General features: G+C 42.4%; 1 protein-coding gene across 3 annotated transcripts in view; it reads right to left on the reverse strand.

Annotated features, from left to right (window-relative positions):
- XYLT1 (xylosyltransferase 1) overlaps positions 1-18,080 on the reverse strand; it is a 202,517-nt gene that overhangs the window by 54,244 nt on the left and 130,193 nt on the right. For all 3 annotated transcript variants that reach the window (XM_055708619.1, XM_055708618.1, XM_055708620.1), the window contains 2 exons: positions 14,420-14,592; positions 13,563-13,765 (listed from right to left, as the gene is read on the reverse strand). In XM_055708619.1, coding sequence (XP_055564594.1) covers positions 13,563-13,765; positions 14,420-14,592 — 376 coding nt within the window. The remainder of the gene's footprint in view (positions 1-13,562; positions 13,766-14,419; positions 14,593-18,080) is intronic.

The raw sequence follows: 18,080 nt of genomic DNA on the forward strand, positions 1-18,080 counted from the left end.
GGTGTTATTTTTTTCTCTTTTCAGCATGTTCCTGTTTAATAACTGCTGTGATATTAAGGGTTTTCTCCCACTATAAAAAAAACCCAAACTTGTAGAATGACAGAAGCATTGGCAAATGCACTATCTGCCTATTCTTCTACCAGGTGCATACTGGAAGAAAGCAGTATACAAATTAACTATTATTTTGTTCCATAAAATACTAATATTCTTAGTACCCTCAACAGTGAGTCAAATTCCCTCTTGCAATTCCTTTAAGCAATGAAAAAAATACTTTCTTCCTGTCCTCTTCCCACGTGATAAAGCCCTATGCAAAAGAATGCATTTAATTCTGTTTTCATATCTGTAATGCTCCAAAATCAGTGCAGTGCACTCAGTTTATGCTAGCGTAAGCCAGACCATAAGCCTGGCTCTGTGTTCTTGGAATGGGCTACAGAAAATTTTAACAGAAGTTTTGTGGTGTTTCCCAGTTTAGAGGCTAGACCGATTAGGCTGCGAAGATATGTTGTTAGCATGTGTGGAGAGCATGTTAATAAATGAAAATTAGCACCGTCTTCCTATCACTCTGGGAGCTGCTCTGTTTTTCCTTGCTTAGGTGTTTCATAGTAGGTAATTCTCCATAGGAAAAGTTCCTGAGCAATCATTTTTTTTCCATAAGGCCCATTCACTGATGTGTCAGAATGGCACAAAACGTTAATTGCTGCCAGTCATTACCACATGACTTGTAGAAGCTGCTGAGATGTATTTGCCCAGATAACTTGCTGTTCACAAAGTTGCCTCTACCTGTTACTAAAATAACAAGCTATTCCATTATTAAGCAACTACAATGCAGAGATCAATACAGAAAACTACCAGTTTTAACAAGCTAACACAAGAACTCATGATGGACCAAAACCCAAGCCACCCCCCTGTTAATGCTAGGGTACTATTTGTAAGGATGCAGCACTACAAAGAATTAAGAGACATATGCTATCCTATCTCACAAAAATAAATGAGCCCACTTAATATTTGCTGAAAAGTTTCTAAATTACAAAAAAAAAAAAAAAGGTAAAAAAAAGTAGTGAAGTACTTGCCTAGCCAGCGCATAATACCAAAGGATATTTAAATATTAAACTAAACATGATTGATTTTCAGATTTATCAAAGCACTGGGCTTTTATTTAGTACAGAACGATGCTCCCTGCGTTGTGTTTTTTCAGTGTTTCTCTGCCATTGCATATTCATGTAGAACCTCATCTGCCTATACGATACATCCCATTTTGATGAAAACAATAATCACTGATTGAATAAGCAAGTGGAGTGAGTTGCAGAAATGACCAAGTCATTATTCAAATTAGGGAGAATTTGGTTAAAAGAAAAAAAATCTAGATATTGGGCTGAATGGGATCTTTTTGTTTGTTTATACTGTGTGTATTTTACATGGCATATTTGATATACAGCATTGTTTTTCATCACCTCTAAAATTAAATTACCAAGATTTTTGTGCAAAAGAGAAGAAATTAGAATTAAATATGAACATAGATTTAAAGCAACCATTCAAGTAACATAATTTATACATTCTCTGCATCTATCTGAAATTTCATTTGTACAAATCAATAAGAAAAATTATTTGCTCATTAGGTTGAGTAATTATAATAAAAAGTGCTCACTTTCTTGGAAGAAAGTGGGAAGAAAGAGACCTTGAGAATATTTTATGTGAAGTAAACTCAGTCACAAGCAGCATTACCACTACTGCCTCCTCCGCCCTGCTCATCGTCGCAGAGCTTTGCCTGCGGATCGCTGAGTCTGTCAGCCTGGGGGGTGACCTGCTGTGCCGCTCTGGCATCTGCAAAGGGACACAGCTGCGTGCATGGCACTCCTCTCCCCCACATCTCACCTTGGGGCTAGGATCCTCATCACCACATGCAGAAGGATTAGGGGAGGGTGACATGGACAGGTATCGGGCTAGGTCAGGCTGCGTACCAAGGACAGATCTACCCAGCCGATCCACCTTGGATTTAAAGTCCATCGTTGTGGTCTGCGTGCTCCTCCATCACCTGTGACAGTCTGGCAACTTAGGGGTCATGAAAAACTTTTGCTTTTCTGGATACAGTTGTTAAGGTGCCACTTTTCTAGCTTAAATGTTAAATTTCGGTCATTTCTCAGTTTCTGAAACGTAACTTGCTTTCGCTGTGACTGTGAGCTCCCCACGGGCCGTGACTAACCCCACCACCCCGCCCTCACCCATCCGTCACACCAGGAAATGAGAGCCATTCAATCACATCTTCCCCACATCACTTTCAAAATCAGCGCGTCCCTGGCAGAACACCACGGAGGGGGTCACTGCAGGACTCCAGTGGAAATGTTTCCCACCGCACACTCAGCTCACCACAGCCCCTCGTGGCAGGGCCACCCTCCGGGGCTGGGCAGGGCACAGCATGGCAGGCATGCTCCCCAACGCAAAGGTCCAGCATATTCTGCAAAACTCACCAGGCACATCCCCTGCTGCCACAGAACACAGTGGGCACCCAGCGCCGCGTGTCCATAAACAGAAAGCGCTCGTGCTAAGCGTGCAAGCAGCAGGAAAGCTGAGCGCACCATCCCAGCACTGGGAAAGAGAGCAGGAAAGTCCCTCCTGAGAGGCCACAACACATAGCTTGGTCAGTATTGGTCTTGGGTCCTGCCATCTCCCTGTTTAATTTGCAGCATCAACCTAGACAAGAAGTGGCCAACATAGTCTCACCTTGCTCTGAGAGCAAACGGTCCTTCTGATGCAGCGGGAAATATTTATCTGGGTAAAGAAACTTTTTTTTTTTCCATCCCACACTTTCCACGGAAGAGACAAGAGGGATTATTCACTCATCCAACAATGAGCTTCAATCCTAACTGGAGTTATCCCAGGAAATGAGTGGTGGGATCCCAGCAGCGGAGGGGCCACGCCGTGCTCTGCAGCAGGGATGCAGCCGGGAGCCCCTCCTCCTCCTCCCAGCAAGACCCCGCTGCTGAGGCCCTTTCACAAACCTCATTTAGAAGTAAAATGAATTAAGAGTAAACCAGGCCCTTCCCGAAGCTCCTTGCGGGCCTGCCACTCCCTTTGATCCCTGAGCTGCTGAACTGACCTGTCAGAGCGCATCAGTTCAAAGGACCATAAGGCAAAATGGGGGAAATGGGGTCAGGCTAATGGGATTTAATATTAATTCTGCACCAAGCCTGAAAAGATAGAAGAACAGGGCCTGGGGGGTGAAAGGGATAACGAACTGAGAGTTGATGGAAGGAAACTTAATTGGTTTTAACAACAGAAGGTCACATTTTGTTACCTTTATTTGGGTTGTCTAATAATCTTATTTTGACAATTCGTGCCAGCTGATGACCTGCCCTACTCTTCATTGGGTCTGCTTTGGAGTAAGTCAGTGAAGAATGCAGTGCTGGGATGAGGGGCACAAACATGTGGTAGAGGAGGTCTGACCAAGAAAACTACAAAGGGAACGTAAAGATCCATCAACTGGTATAACTGGGGCTGATGAGAAGACAACTGGAAGGGTGGGAGGCTCGTGTTCCCACTTGCTGCTGTGCTCAACAGAGCTGCAGCCAATACAGTCTTATTTAATCATGAAGAGAACCAGTGGTTCACTTCAACTCAAGAAAAGACTATAAAGCAGGCATGTGAATTTCAGTTAGGCAGTTTGTCCTGGACCCTGCCAAGCTCTACTGCCAGGCAGACAGGTGACCTGGAGCAATGTGCTGGCTGCCTCTTCCCTCCTGGGTTGCAATGGTTCACAACCCCGGAGGTTCTCCAGACATTCCGTGATGATACCCAGCACAGGCATCTCAACACACCACATGTCCCAGTTTCACATGCAGAAGAAACCAGCGTGTTTCAGTCTCCAGCTACAGTTCTGTAGCTGCCACCAGCAACAGGGAACAGTTTTGAGAGCCTACATGATACCACCTATATGAAGGTTTAACAATGACATCAACCCTCACAGGGCACACATAGCTACAGTTCCCGAAAGCCCTCGCCACAGAAACCATCTGGAAGCTACCTCGCACCTGACTGGCACGGTGCATCCCATCTTCTAAACACAATGATCTAAGCCAGAGCTAAATCATCCTCCAAGGCTGCCCCAATTATTTAAACAAATAACCAATTTGGATTTTAGACCTTTTAGTCTTCAGCTGCCCCAAGAATGCATTATTGCACAATTACTTGCTAGAAATTACTTTGGGGCAGCAAACTTTTAAACGGAAATCGACTCTGTATTTGTAAAAAGGCTTGGCCCCAAACCAGTTCTTAATGTAGCAAAGAGTACAATTATCCTGATGAAAGGTTAGGGATGCTTGTGCCTACAGCTGGTTCATGAAGTAATGCTGAATGATGGATATAATTAAACAGCGTGCAGCAGAGTGGAATGTGTGCTATGATGAACCACTTAGGGGCTAATCCCCTCTGATCAGCCTGGAACTACAGAAGGACGGTCACAAACAGAGCCAACAGTACTCAGCACCACTATTTATATAGAGGGAGATTCAAAGGTATCATATAAATGCATTGCAACTAGTAGTGCCATGCAGGATGAGCAGAAATTAAGTATGCAACTGGAATAAGGTACAACTATAAAAGTCAACTAGCCAGTAATTCTACCTGGGATGGCACAGCAAAATGTTGTCTTCAACTTCTGTACCACCAGGTCAAAGCTTCCACAATATCTCCAGATCTAAAGTTTTGATTAGTCGGCACTAGTCGGGACCATTAAAAATAATAATAATAAAAAAAACCAACTAAAAACCACCACCACCACCACTCTCCACCTTGGGAGAAAGAGCCATGTTCTGCAGCACATCCCAAAGGACAAAGCGTGCACGGAGGTCCCTTACTCTCCTCGGAACATGCACGTAGGTATTGCTTTTGGTCTACAGAGGCATGAGAGCCGAGCCAGGCCCCCTCTGCAGAACCTACGGACTGATGAAGGGGGGTTTGTTCCTTGCAGAAAAGAACAAAAGCAAAAGAGCCTCTCAAAAACTCCCGTGTAAAGGAGCACACTGGAAGACCTCAGCCTTGTGCTTCCCACCTCTGTCCTGCATCCGCTCTCGTCCATCCCACAGCTCCCAGAGCCTGTGGACTGGAGCATCAGCACATGGCACGGTCTGAGGGACTTCACTGGGTGATGACAGCAGGCAGAGCAACACCGGATAGTATCTCCTAGCAGTGCTCCCCACAAATCCTAGGGAGTAAGGCAGCTAGTGGTCAGGTGGCTCTTACCTTGCACCGCGATTCTGGTGAAAAAGATCAGAGTAAAGGGAAGACACAACTGGGACTGTACACTTGTGCCACCCTTGCTCTGTAACCATAGTGGGTTACTACTGCATTTTATTTATACAGAAGCGCTTTTTAAAAAATATCTGTTGGTTCAAAGCAGCTTTAATTCTGTTGCAAAGTATTTCATTCAAACCAGCCCTTCAGCTCATTCACATGCAGTAATCCTGAATAAAAAAATGTCCAAGTGCATAATTTAATATCAAGACAAGAATTTACATACAGATTAGTTGAAAAATCTTTAATATCAAGTACCGCTCAACTCTTAGATTTTTAACCCTATTTTGGAGGAAAAGAGTTAATCTATTCCTCTTTTTCTATTTCAATATCACCACTAAAAGACTGAATCAGAACATTTTTGCTCACCTTTTAATGGCCTTTATGTTTGCAACTATTTAAGAGTGACTTGGGAAAGGTGTGATAACACATGTTGTTGTTTCATCTTCACTTTGAACTGCCACCAGATACTATTTTGCAGCTGTTTTATTGTAAGTGGCATCCTGATATCTAAGCAAAAAAGTGTCTTAATGGCAATTTCAACAGATTTTTAATTTCCTGAGAGAATTCAGTGAGGCCATGATGGGAGAGCATGTTTAAAATGTAATGCTATAACAGGAACGTTTCCCTCTTTCAAACAGTTTTAGCTTTTGGAATTTGATAATGATTTTTCTGAACTTTCTAAGGACAACCCCCCCCCCCAAAAACCAAAAACAACACCAAGCCCAGCTGAAGAAAGATTAAAGAGTTTCTGCTCATAAAATCCAGGTAAACACCACAACGACCGGTTTCTCTTCAGCTTCTGTTACCCACCTCACAATTAAATCCAGAGTAAAAGCCACTTGAAGCAAAGCTGCAAGTCACACCTGGGATTTCCTTAACAACCCACATCCCTCTACACCCTCAAACCCCACTGCAGCTTCTTGCCCAGGAATGCAATAAGCAGCCGAGTAGCATGGGAAGGGCTTGCCACTATGGGACAGCTAGTGGGGAATTGTGCTACCCATGGATTTAAAGTACAAGAGCCATTCTGCACAAAGGAACTTTTTCTAGACTTGGTTACCTCTGGCTATTTGTCCACAAAGACAAGTTGTAAGTGAAAAACAGGTTTCATAAATAGCCCTGGAGCTATGAAGGAGAAATGGACCGCTGGCAAGATGCCCCATACTGCTCAATGCCTTCCTCAGCCTCAACACATCAGCTACCACTACAAAAATACTATTCTAGATATTATTCTAGCATCCTGAAGACAAAAGACGTAACTGCGTTGCCTAGGAACCAATGGTGCACATTAGCACAACATTTGTGCTGTTATTGTTTATAGATCAAGCTGAACGGTATCCAGTGAAGAGTTGCATTTAACTCTCTTTTAGGGGGACTTTCTTCTCAGTCATAAATAAGTAAAAACATAAATTGCATCCAGAAAGCAAATGGCAAACAGATGAAAACCCTTTGGCTCTTTGCTAGAGAACCTCCCTGTGAGCAGCCCCAGAGCCAAGACAGAAGAGAAGAGGATATCAGCCAGGCAGCCCAGCAAGGCTCAGATGCTGTAATGCCCATCAAAATGTAAAGCCTGGCATCTGGGGCTTTCATCTGAGTGGTCTCAGATGCTGGCTCAGATGCTGCAGTTCACATAGGAAGAGATGAAGGGCTGAATGTTTAGCACTGTAATCAACAAAATAATGTGCTGCCAAGTACAAGGGTACTTTGAGTAATACTGCTATTCTAAAAATGTTCTTTATTGATGCATCTTTAATCTGCATGCACTATAGAGATGCCTGGATAGCCAAACCAGTCTCCAATTTAGGGTACCTTTATTTCTGTTGCCAGACTGAGGCCGCAATGAAGAACATTTCAGAAGCACTAAATATCCAAAAAAAGTTACTGAGAGCTGCAGATGTCACAATTCTCCAAAAGTAAAAACCACTTTATAACCCTAAACCCAGGAGAAGAGGTGGAGAGAGAGAAACCTCAGCTGCTGTGGCTGCACAGAGAAAGGGTGGGTCTCCCATCACTGACATTTGCCAGCTTGAAGAAAATATTATGTTAACACCAGATGTAAATAAAATTTTTAAGCCACAATAATTTCAACATTTCACCCCACCCATCTGTGACCATGCACAAAACCACTGCTTTGCCAGCCACTGATAATGTAATGGTAAAACAGAGAAGTGGGATAGCAAACCAAAACGATAACCTTCAAAATTTATATAAATCTCAGGCAAATGTGCTGGCAAAGTGAAGAAACAGGAAGAGAAAAGGTTAGAGGGATTTAAGAAAGAAGCACATCTGAAATTCTCAGAGAATGCAGATTCAAGAAAAACACCGATAAAGTTCCTTGGACAGGAAAAAAGATTCCCTGTGAAGCATTAAGAGCAGATTGACGTCTGGCTTGCCAGATAAAGATATTCTGAGCAAACAAAACCTCACACAATGTCAGCGACAATACTGAGATAAACACCTCAGGCACTGGGATCTCAACAGATGTACTGGAAAAGCTACCTGCACGGTACTCCCATCTAGATGTACAGATATGACTTACCAGTGCTTCAGCTCAGGATAATGTTTGAAAGGGCACTTTAAAGAACACTGTATTATTTACCTAGTGCCTAGTACGTTATTCTCGTGGCAAGGCCTGCATTTCAGAGCAGCATTGCAACCGGTGGCTTTGTATGGGGTGTAAGGTCAAATTCAGCCCTGGAAAGTCAGTATCCTTTATACAGGATTTCACATCCAGCACCAGCTTACCTATTGCCAGGAAGGAACTTGGTGATCCTATGCCACTACACAGCTTCCATCAGCCTTGCTGGCTTTGGAGTTTCTAAGTTCATAACCATTAAGAGGGCACAACTGGGTCTCAAACATTCCTCACGAAGCTAGAGTGCTGTATGGGAAAGCCAAGTGCTTTGTTTCAGTTCTAAGAAGAGATTTTCCTGCATTTCCAATATTGCATTTCAAGCCTGCACATTGCAAAAGCTGGGAATTTCTGCAAAAGCAGATGAACAGCACGAGTCTGGTTTACTCACTCCATGCCAACTGTATTCTCCCACTATTTTTCTCCCAGTCACCTGTTTCAAAGGTTCTGTCATTTGGTCAGTTGCAGAGGTGAAATCTGGGCAGGTCACGGTAAATTTGACGGAGCAAAAACCATCCCTGATACAGTTTATATAGAGTGGTAGTCACCTGTGTTTTGCAGGGGATGAATCTGGACCAGTGGCTGAAACAAGGAAATTGTTGTTCTCCCAGGTAGTTCTGGCACCTTGAAAAAGTGCTGAAGCATTTTTCTCAAAGATTGAACTTCTTTCTAAAACCTGTTGGTTATAATTATTTCTACCCAACGCCAGAATGAAAGCCTGAAGTCCTACTCCCTCCCCTCCCACCTTTTCACTCTTGGCAAACACTTTGCTGCCCAGGGACCTCGCTCAGAAGTCATCGCTTTGATTTCATATTAAACAATACTTTGTCTGGCTGCTTGCAGAAAAGAATAATTTTAAATAATTAATTTTCCTTACAGCCATTTTGTCTTCAGTTTTCTTTCCTGAAATCCAAAGGCAATAGCCCCGCTTTAGCCCCAGTGCAGGACCTGGTCATGTAAGCTATTAGAGATGAAAGCTGTGAAGACGACAGATGAGTGAAAGGACAGCTTTATCGCTACTAGGCAGTCTACCACATTTGGATTTGGCAGGAGTTCAAATAAAACTGTTGATTTTGGGCGGTTATCTTTGCTAACAACTCTCCTAAGAAGTCAGGAGTGCAGATCTGCTGGAGGAAAGACGGAGAGTCTGGCTGCCCATCTGCTGCTGGCTGATCAGGCTGGAAACATCGACCTGAGAAAAAGGGTTTACCTGCTTCAAAGGGCATCCTTCAAGTTTCTAAAGGAGCATTTAAATCTTTAGATGAATATTAACAATGTTACCTTGACCATCAGAGGACAACACAATGGAAGAACAGCAAGTCAGTCAATAGTTCTGTGCTAATTTTTCTTGAGTGTGATTCTGACTGACAAAGACGATATCCATAAATTACACCAAGTTGGCACCTGTTTAAAGAACTAGTCCCAGCCAGATCATCCCATTTACTCCTTGGAGTCTGTAGCCACCCTTCCGCAGGTGCTTTTTGTATGATGACACACATTTCATTCAAGTTCCAGACCAAAACTTCTATTGAATTCATCTCATTTGACTGAATCTTCACAACAGAGGCTTTTACGGAAAATAAGGCTGTGCAACCTTTTTTCTAAAATAGTGCCAAAGAGCAAAACACAAGCGTTTCACTGGGTTTCTTTCAAGTCCCTTTGTTATACCTGATTGCACATAATTGAAAATGTAGTCAGATCTGCATACCTGGCTCCATCAATAAGCCACTCTATTTTCTTACTATTCCGAAGCACTCCCCAAGCTTCTGGTATATAATTTTGCCTGACCTTTATAAAAGACCAAGCATTAGCTGGCAATTAATTTGGTGATCCCTTTGGTGATTGAGGCTCAGTGATTTACTGTAAATTCTAAATAGTTCAAATGTTTCATTATGTTTATTCTTTATACAAGCTTTGTGGCCAGGTAAGCACTGACATGACATTCACTGTTAAACGATCTCATTAAACTTCTTAAATTAAGTGGTGCAACACTTCACCTGCCACATTATCCAAGGACTCCTGCAATGCACATTAAACATTCAGCATCAATAGATGCTCTACCATAGTTCACCTTGTTGGGAGTGAAATTTCAGTCCCTGAACATAAGGTTGACTACCTGATGCTGTTTGTCTGAGACAATAAATAATGCAAATAGATGCCCATGTAAAGTAAGAGGTTAAAGACACAATAGCTTTCCCACTGAGTTTTGAAAGTGGCTCTCAAAAGAAAAGACTTTAAATCATTAAAAAATGCCATTAAAATTAAAAAAGTTAAGGGAAAGCAAGGAAGGTACGGGTTTCTTTCGCTTCTTTATAAATGCAATGACTGTGAGAGATGATTTCTTGAGAACCTTGAAGGCATGTGCCCTTTTTTAATTCACAATCCCAGAGCAAAAGGAGGGGAGTCACACAACTTCCCACCTCAGAGCTGCTTGTAGAGGTTTGTCTTTAGCCATTTCATCTCTCGTTTTCCTGCTGAGAATGTTTAACAGAGCTGAATGGAGTCAAGGTTGGATAACGCACCACATCATTTCACTTAGGGCAATAAATAGCATATTGCTTCATGACTAAAGAGAAACACAGCATTTTTGTTGGAGGTGCCTTTATGTCCAGACTCTGTTTGCCAGCAATTTCTACTGCAGTAACAACTAGACGCACATGGATTAGGACCTCCTTTGTGCTAGACGCTGGACCTACAGACTCCACAAACAAAACGTTAAGGCATGAGGAAGAATAATAAGGGTATCTGAATTTTCCTGACTTGCATATGTTTTATTTTACACGTTAAAATGTTTCCCTCCCAAAATGAAGGGTTCTAATATTTTTTTCCCCCTGCCTTTATACAGTATGATCCTTGACATCTGCTCCTGGACGTCTCTGCTGAAGGATGAAGGGCTCCTAGCAATTGTAGTGTAGCCTGTGAACATACCAGACTGCTCCCTGGACAGATTTAGGCTTCATCATACAGTATTAACACCATATACTGAATGTGTTTTTCTGACTTAGGAGGCTGGATTAGCTTTTATTATTGGAAGAGAAGTAGTAAAGGTTTCAGTGTTACAGATGGAATGGCAGATGGGAAGCGAAAGCTTAATGTGAAGCAGCTCTGGATAAAAACTATTAATCCACAAAATTCATATGTTTTGATGCAGGGAAACCTAGCAAAAAACATGGCAATATGACTAACCAGTGAGAGAAGCGTAAACTGTCCCAGCCCATTATCTGATAAATCATGGCATGAGGTCTGAACGAAAGAAAAAAAAAACCTTCAAACACCCTATTTACTCTTTCCTGGAAAAAATCAGTTCTTTATGGGATATGCAGAGAGGTAATGCCTTCCTAAAGATTATAAAGAATATTAATTTATAACATCTCCACTATGAAAATGAAATGGATTCATGTATATATTTGATGAGATAACATTTTCCAGGGTTTACAGCTGTAATATTCCATATGCAAAAAATTTTTACAGTACCTATAAGTCACTGTCATTAAAGTTGTAGCACTGAAAAAGGCTTTTTACTTTTTGTGGAAGTGCGTGGTGTGAAGAAGCACCACTTTTCCATCATTTCTGCTAACAACACTTTGGCGGGGAGGGAAGAGAGCACTTCGGATGCCTGCCTGGCTGGCAGAGCCCACCGTGCATTTCTGACAGCATCCGCAACGGAGAAGAACAACCTTCAACAATTCCTCCCGTGAAGAAACGAGTGCCTGGAATTTTCCCAGCTGAATGGCACTTGTTTAGAGTTTGAATGACTGCAAGATACCACGGCACTATTACAAAGAATCCATTAACACTGAACTGACTACAGTCTACTCAACAAATCCAGTGATTGTTTATGGCCATGTCTATAAGTGACTGATCCCATCTGGCCTTGTGATTTAACTTGTTCCACAGGGAACTAAGAGCAGTTGAGACTGCCACACTCACGGTCTCAGCATTACATGATGTTTAGGGTGGACGTAATGCCACAGAAGGATAACTGGATACATCTGCTGGAACCAGTTTATAATTATACTAGACCTTTAGCATTTATTCCTCCTACAATTTATCTTACTTGATTCCAAGTGTCATCACCTACCTCTTCCTTTATGGTCTTCCATTTAGTCTAGTTTTTATCATCAGTGCAGCATTCCTCACCGGGAAAGTGACAGGGAATAACAAACTAGCTTTTCCCAAAACTTAAGAGATACACAGAGAACTACATACTCTCCCTTTCAAGCAACGGTAGCGTGTCAAAATTGTTAGGTCTTTTGCTGTTGGACAACAGAAGCGTTTAAATTGGGTCCAACATGAAATATCAAGATTTAACTCAAACCTCTATGTTCCAATATCAATGCAATCTCTGTGACTCTTGTGCTCTCCCCTTTTCTCCCCAGAGTGTGTTGCATTTCACTGACAGTGCTTAGAAATGGGAACCAGCAACAAAGCCTTTTGTCAGTTTTCACAAAATCCCTCCTAAGGCGTACGCTCATGATTCTTTTCATTTTTCACTTCAGTGGGGATTTCTGTCTGAGTAGCAGCTTCAGGAAGGGACCTATACTTTGAGAGAGATCTTGCAGAAACCTTATCAGTGAAAGGCAGTGAAACCATCTAATATATTTCTTTTCTTTGAGTATTAAAAGCATGTTACGTCATCACTCATCAGAAAATCGCCCAAAAAATTTACTTCCCCTCTCATCAATTCATTTCAACATAGAGGGAAACAGAAGTCACAAGGAGAATTTCCTCTTTCCCTCTTCTTGATAATTCTCATAGCTTAAACCCAACAGTTTAAGGACGCTTGGGGGTTTTTTTGGAGTTGTCTTTTTTGGGGTGGTTTTTTTTGGGGGGTGGGTTTTTTTTTTGTGTGTGTGTGTGTATTCTGCGTTTTTGTTTTGTTTTGTGGGTTTTCGTAGGGACTACCCACTTTTGCACAATATAGTAAAACTTATGGAATGCAGCTGTGGGGCATGGGTGATGTAAATCCAGAAAGAATATAATTTCACTTAAAATCACGAGCCTTGTCATGTGGCAGTGTGTGAAGTTCTTTGCCTGACACCATCTGAATAAAGATATTCAGGCAATGACTGGTGCTGAAGACATAATTGACTCCTAGCAACTTATTCGTCATTTCTACTATCATTATCCTCTGCAGAAAAAGTACTAAAAAATGCAAGAGGAGATGAATCTATATTCGCATCTTCAATAGTTCCTGAGACATCAAATCAAACTGTTGATCAGAGCTCTGGGAGGGAAGAATCTCTCCATGCCTGGGGGTCATTTGCTGAACTCCAGTACTTCCTGCTACTTTACTCATCCTCTCTTGTAGGTGCCCTTTGCTGGAAATAGCAACTAAATAGAGCAGCCCCTGCTCCCACAGTAGAAGTGAAGAACCAGTGCTGCTAGCCTGCTCAGAGCTGCAGTCCCTCCCAGGTAAGCGGCAGACACACGAGATACAGCAAGGTGACTGTCTCCTTGGCTAAAGTTTGGCTGTCAGACACTAGCATCACCAAGAAGAGCATTCTGCTGTAAGACAGAAAAAACTGCCCCTCTGACCTCTGCTGCTTGCAGCACAGCACGGACATGTCATCCCTTGTATCCTTCAATACATATTTCCAATAGGAAAAAAACATGTACATTCTTAAAATACTCATTGTACCTGATTGGGTAGTCAGCAGCACTGAGGTTAATGAAGAAATCCCATGGCCAGTCATTCATCTCCATTAAGTCCCTCATGGTCCGCAGGTAGGTGGACAGAAGACTTGCTCCTCCCCAGATAGTTGCCATTCTCCAAGAAGTGACTCTCACATTTGGGTACCGGTCAGCAAACTGGAGCACTTGCCGGTGCAAGTAATTGGATCGCTTTACAGGAGAAAAAAGTAACATATTCAAGTTACTCTGTCCATACTTGTCCCTCCCTGTATTCACTAACCACCAACTCTACTTCTTGACTCGCTGAGCATTGCCATTGCTTTACCCTCACTTGGTGTGGCGCACAACCTTCTTTTGCTAAATGCTAATTTGGAAATGTAGAGACACCTCTGCTTAATTCTTTTTATTACAACAACTAATCAAAGTAACTACCTCTTACTTATCATTTGTCAACAGTAGATCCCAAAAGGCTTTCATAAAGGAGGTGACTGTTACTACCTCCCTTTTACAGTGTGAAGTAAAGTAACTTGCCCAGGGGACCTCGGGTCAGCTCTCCATCCAGTGGGCCACCACTGTCAGTCTGCATCAACTTATCAATTACTGTTAATGAAATGTACAACAAACAGACATGGATAGATACTCATAGGCATATAAGGAGAAATGAAGGCTGTTACATAGAGAAGATAACAAGAAACAAACAAACAAAAAAAACCAAACAAAAAAGATGCTCCAAATGTATAAAAGATGGAGAAACAAAAAGTGACATGCACTCTGTGAAGCAGAGGTAAAGAGAAGATGAAGATGACAAAGATGGGTAGACTGACAGATGGCAAGACAGGCAATTTATAACCAGTGATATATTACCTTGTCAACATGAATGTAATAAAAATGGTCTTTATGGTAAATAGCCTTAAACATGCGTTGGAGCTGCCGAGAAGCTCTGCCATGAACAACCAAGACAAATACGATCCTGACTGGGTTGGCTGGCATGTATTCTACGGAGTCCTCATCCCACTGTACATTGTTGTTGGCTTTTCCTGTTCAAAAACAAAACATAGGACATCTCTGAGTGTATCCACAGGGCAGGGGTGCAGAGAGTAGTACACATTTCACCGTGGCTCCTTCTTTAAAAGCACTTTCTAAGGAGAAGCGAGAACTCATGCATGGCACCAGCCTGCATGCCCATCGAGATCGAACCCCTCTCCTCTGCCACCCTGCAGGGTCACCACCCCAGGAGCAGCAGCCATGCCAGTCCTCCCCTGGCAGCCCTACCTGGACAAGGCTGCATGAACACGGGTAAGCACCCAAACGTTTAACAGTCGGCCCTGCCCCATGCCAAAGACCCTTACCTCTCTGCAGCTCCTCAAGGAACATCTATCTGCAGTAGGATTGCTCATAAATTAATGCAACTTTATTGTTCCCAGCTGTATTCAGGCTACCCATCAGGACATTTCCAGCCCCATGAGATACCCTTAACTTTAAATGGGACACAAACAACTTAAATGATTTCTTTAAAAAAACCCTCCACCACTAATTCAAATCAGAGTCAGATGAACAGCATTAAAAGATTAGGAAAAAGCTTAAATTTAATTACTTCTATCATTTTCAGTTTGTTTATTATGGCCATTTGCCTATGCTCTGTCCTACCTGTTTCTCCCACATAGCTGATGGGCTTCCCCATGCGTGTGCTTAGGGCTTTTGCACAGCAACAGGGACAGAAAGGGACTGGGAAAGAAAAAGGTGCCTGCAAGAACTGACAGGGAAATGAAGGGCAATTGTAATGGCTAAAACAACCCATTTTTCTTTTAAACTGCTTTGATTTGAAGCTGATTATGTTCCATCAATGGACTAAAAAAATTTTAGTGGTTTTCATTATATTTTTTGATACCTCTCTTCTGAAATTAGTGGTTTTCTGCAATGATACGTAGAAGGTTAGGGGACTTTAAAATAGTCATATTGTGGGTCTTTTATTTTAAACTAACTTGCTTTCAATACCCACACTATCATTTATCTAGCAACTACTGAGAACAAAATCCTCTTGAATTTTCACCTGAAATGCCACCTCACTTCATTGGGTTTCTCTAATAAATTCCTGTAGTGACTTATTTTACTCTCTGCTATTTTCCTACTCTAACCTCTTTTCCACGTGCTCACTTCTTCACTCTCTTTTAGGTTTAGGTTTTTATAGTCCCATTTTCCACCTGAATACTATTATGGCTTCTTTAATCTAATCCCATTCTTGGCTGCCTGGAATTTCACGAAGGTAAGAACGCTGTATTTTTTTCCATCTGGCAGGATATCTGCTACTTCTGCCCTATGCTGTTACTTCCTTGGGTTTAGCCCGTGGCTGATTAGCACCCTCTATTTTGCAGACTACTCTGTTGATAAAGAACCACCCTGGTTTGCAAATAAGACTAAATTGGTAGGAAACCTTCACTTGAGTACCTGCTTACTAAAAAATACAGTAGGGTTTCAGAGCTGTATGAACTATGTCAAGATCTGAATAGCTCTAGCTACTGCATTTCTATAAAACTTGTGCGTACCAAAGTCTTGCACATCATGTTAATACCTGCATATTAATGACTTGCCTCTCATGTAGGAGCACATCTTCTCAGTGTTAGGACTGAAGGTGCATCAGATGATTTCACTTAACATCATACCATTCAGCAGCGCTACAAATCTAGATGGATTTTAAGGCAGCACTTGCATTTGATGGCTACTTTAGTGCCATCACTCTATTGCCATTTGCCACATGCACTAAAGCTCGCTCAGAGTGCTAATTCAAGTGGCCTCCAGCCCCAGTCACTCCAGTTACAAAAAACAGCTGCCAAGATCACATTTCTCTCCCTGGCCCCAAGCAGCCCCTGACCATATTTTCACCTCTGTTCACTCTTCTCCTCCTTGCCCACCAGGTGCAGAGGAGTCACAGGCAGCTCCCCCTACTCTGCCTTCACTAACATGTGCCACCACCCGCCCTTCCAAGAAAAACGAGTCAGGCCAACACAAGAGAATTCCCATTCTCCTCCTCCCTCCTCCTGCACTGGTCCCTTGGTGCAGTCTCAGTGGGACTGCAGCTGTACCCCATCCCACCTAGAAAGCTCCTCAGAGTGTGGGCACTGCCTGTCGAGTGAACTTTCCTATTTGTTAGGGAATTCCCTTTTTCTAAGATAATTTGCACAGACCGGCGTTCTGTGAAATGTAATAAAAAGCCCACAATGTTAATACAAGGTAAAACAAAACCTGTGAAGAATATTATGTTACAGTTACATCTTATGAGCACGGCTCTAGCCTCGGAAATCGCTTTGCCTATAGGTGAGTGTGGAGAGGGAACGGAGTGCCTTCTTTATGGCCCTCTGGCACAGACCAAATAGCAGCTCTGGCCTGGAAGCAGCAAGACTTGTCCTTAAACTTCCTCAAAGTTCGCAGTTCCGTTACGCAATGGAAATGATGGATAAATGAGCGACTTCTCATACTGCCTTGCTTCGGAGAAACTGCCACACGGAACCTCAGCAGACATGCCAGTGCTCACCCAGCTCATAACACACATTTTCTAGCCTTTGTATCGAAGTGTGTTTATTTTGCTATTGCTTTTGTATCATAGTGTGTTTATTTTGCTATCCTATACTGAAAACAAACCTGGTGTTTTGCTCTGTGACTAAACGCCTTTCACAAACTTCTGAGAAAAGCAGAAGTTGCCCTTCTGGCTTCCTGCTCATAGTGTGCCAGGACTGGCATCAACATATGTTAGCAGGAAAACCTGGACCTATTTTTCAAGTAATAGGAGAACCTCAGCACTACCGCAGTTTCAGCTTGCACTTTCTAGTGCTCAGAGAAATCAATACTCATAATCAAGAGTTTAATCTTCAGCTATTGCAGTATTACTAAATGCCAGGATAATAAACATAGTGCAATCATTTCATATTTGTTGTAGTGCCACATTATGCTCAATCATCCACCAAGATCACTGAGCCAACCTGCTAATCTTTTACTTCTATTGCTAATTAATGAGATCATCAGACTTCTCTAGCAGCATGAAGCAATCTTTTAATGAATTTTGTAAGCCGTATTATTTTTTGTAAATCAATCCATCAGCTTCTGTTCTCAGCTTGGTATTATGCTGGCTGTTCAACAGAATTCCTCTGCGCAGAGATACCTGGATGCTGCTGACTTCATCTGAACACAGCTCTATGTGTATACCCTGCCCTGATAGCATGAATCAGTGGGCAGAGAACATCAGAAGAGTTATTGCTGTGTAGTTCAGCACACTATTTATTGCTATTACATCCATAAACGCAATCAGAAGCCCTGTCATTACTGCAAGAAGTACTAGCCATAATCACTTTGAAGAGGCAGAGCTCTGCAGTCCCTACTTAAACTCACAGGAGCAGCCCCATCCCTTCAGCGGGACCATTTCTGCAACAGCCAGCTGAGTGGTAGTTGCCAAACTCTGACTTCCACTATAAACTTGTCCTTTTCAAATCTTCACAACTCGTAACGGCACAGCAGGCTGAAAATTTCCAGGCTT

Source organism: Falco cherrug, chromosome 4 (genome assembly GCF_023634085.1).
Source record: "Falco cherrug isolate bFalChe1 chromosome 4, bFalChe1.pri, whole genome shotgun sequence".
NCBI classification, from domain to species: Eukaryota; Metazoa; Chordata; class Aves; order Falconiformes; family Falconidae; genus Falco; species Falco cherrug.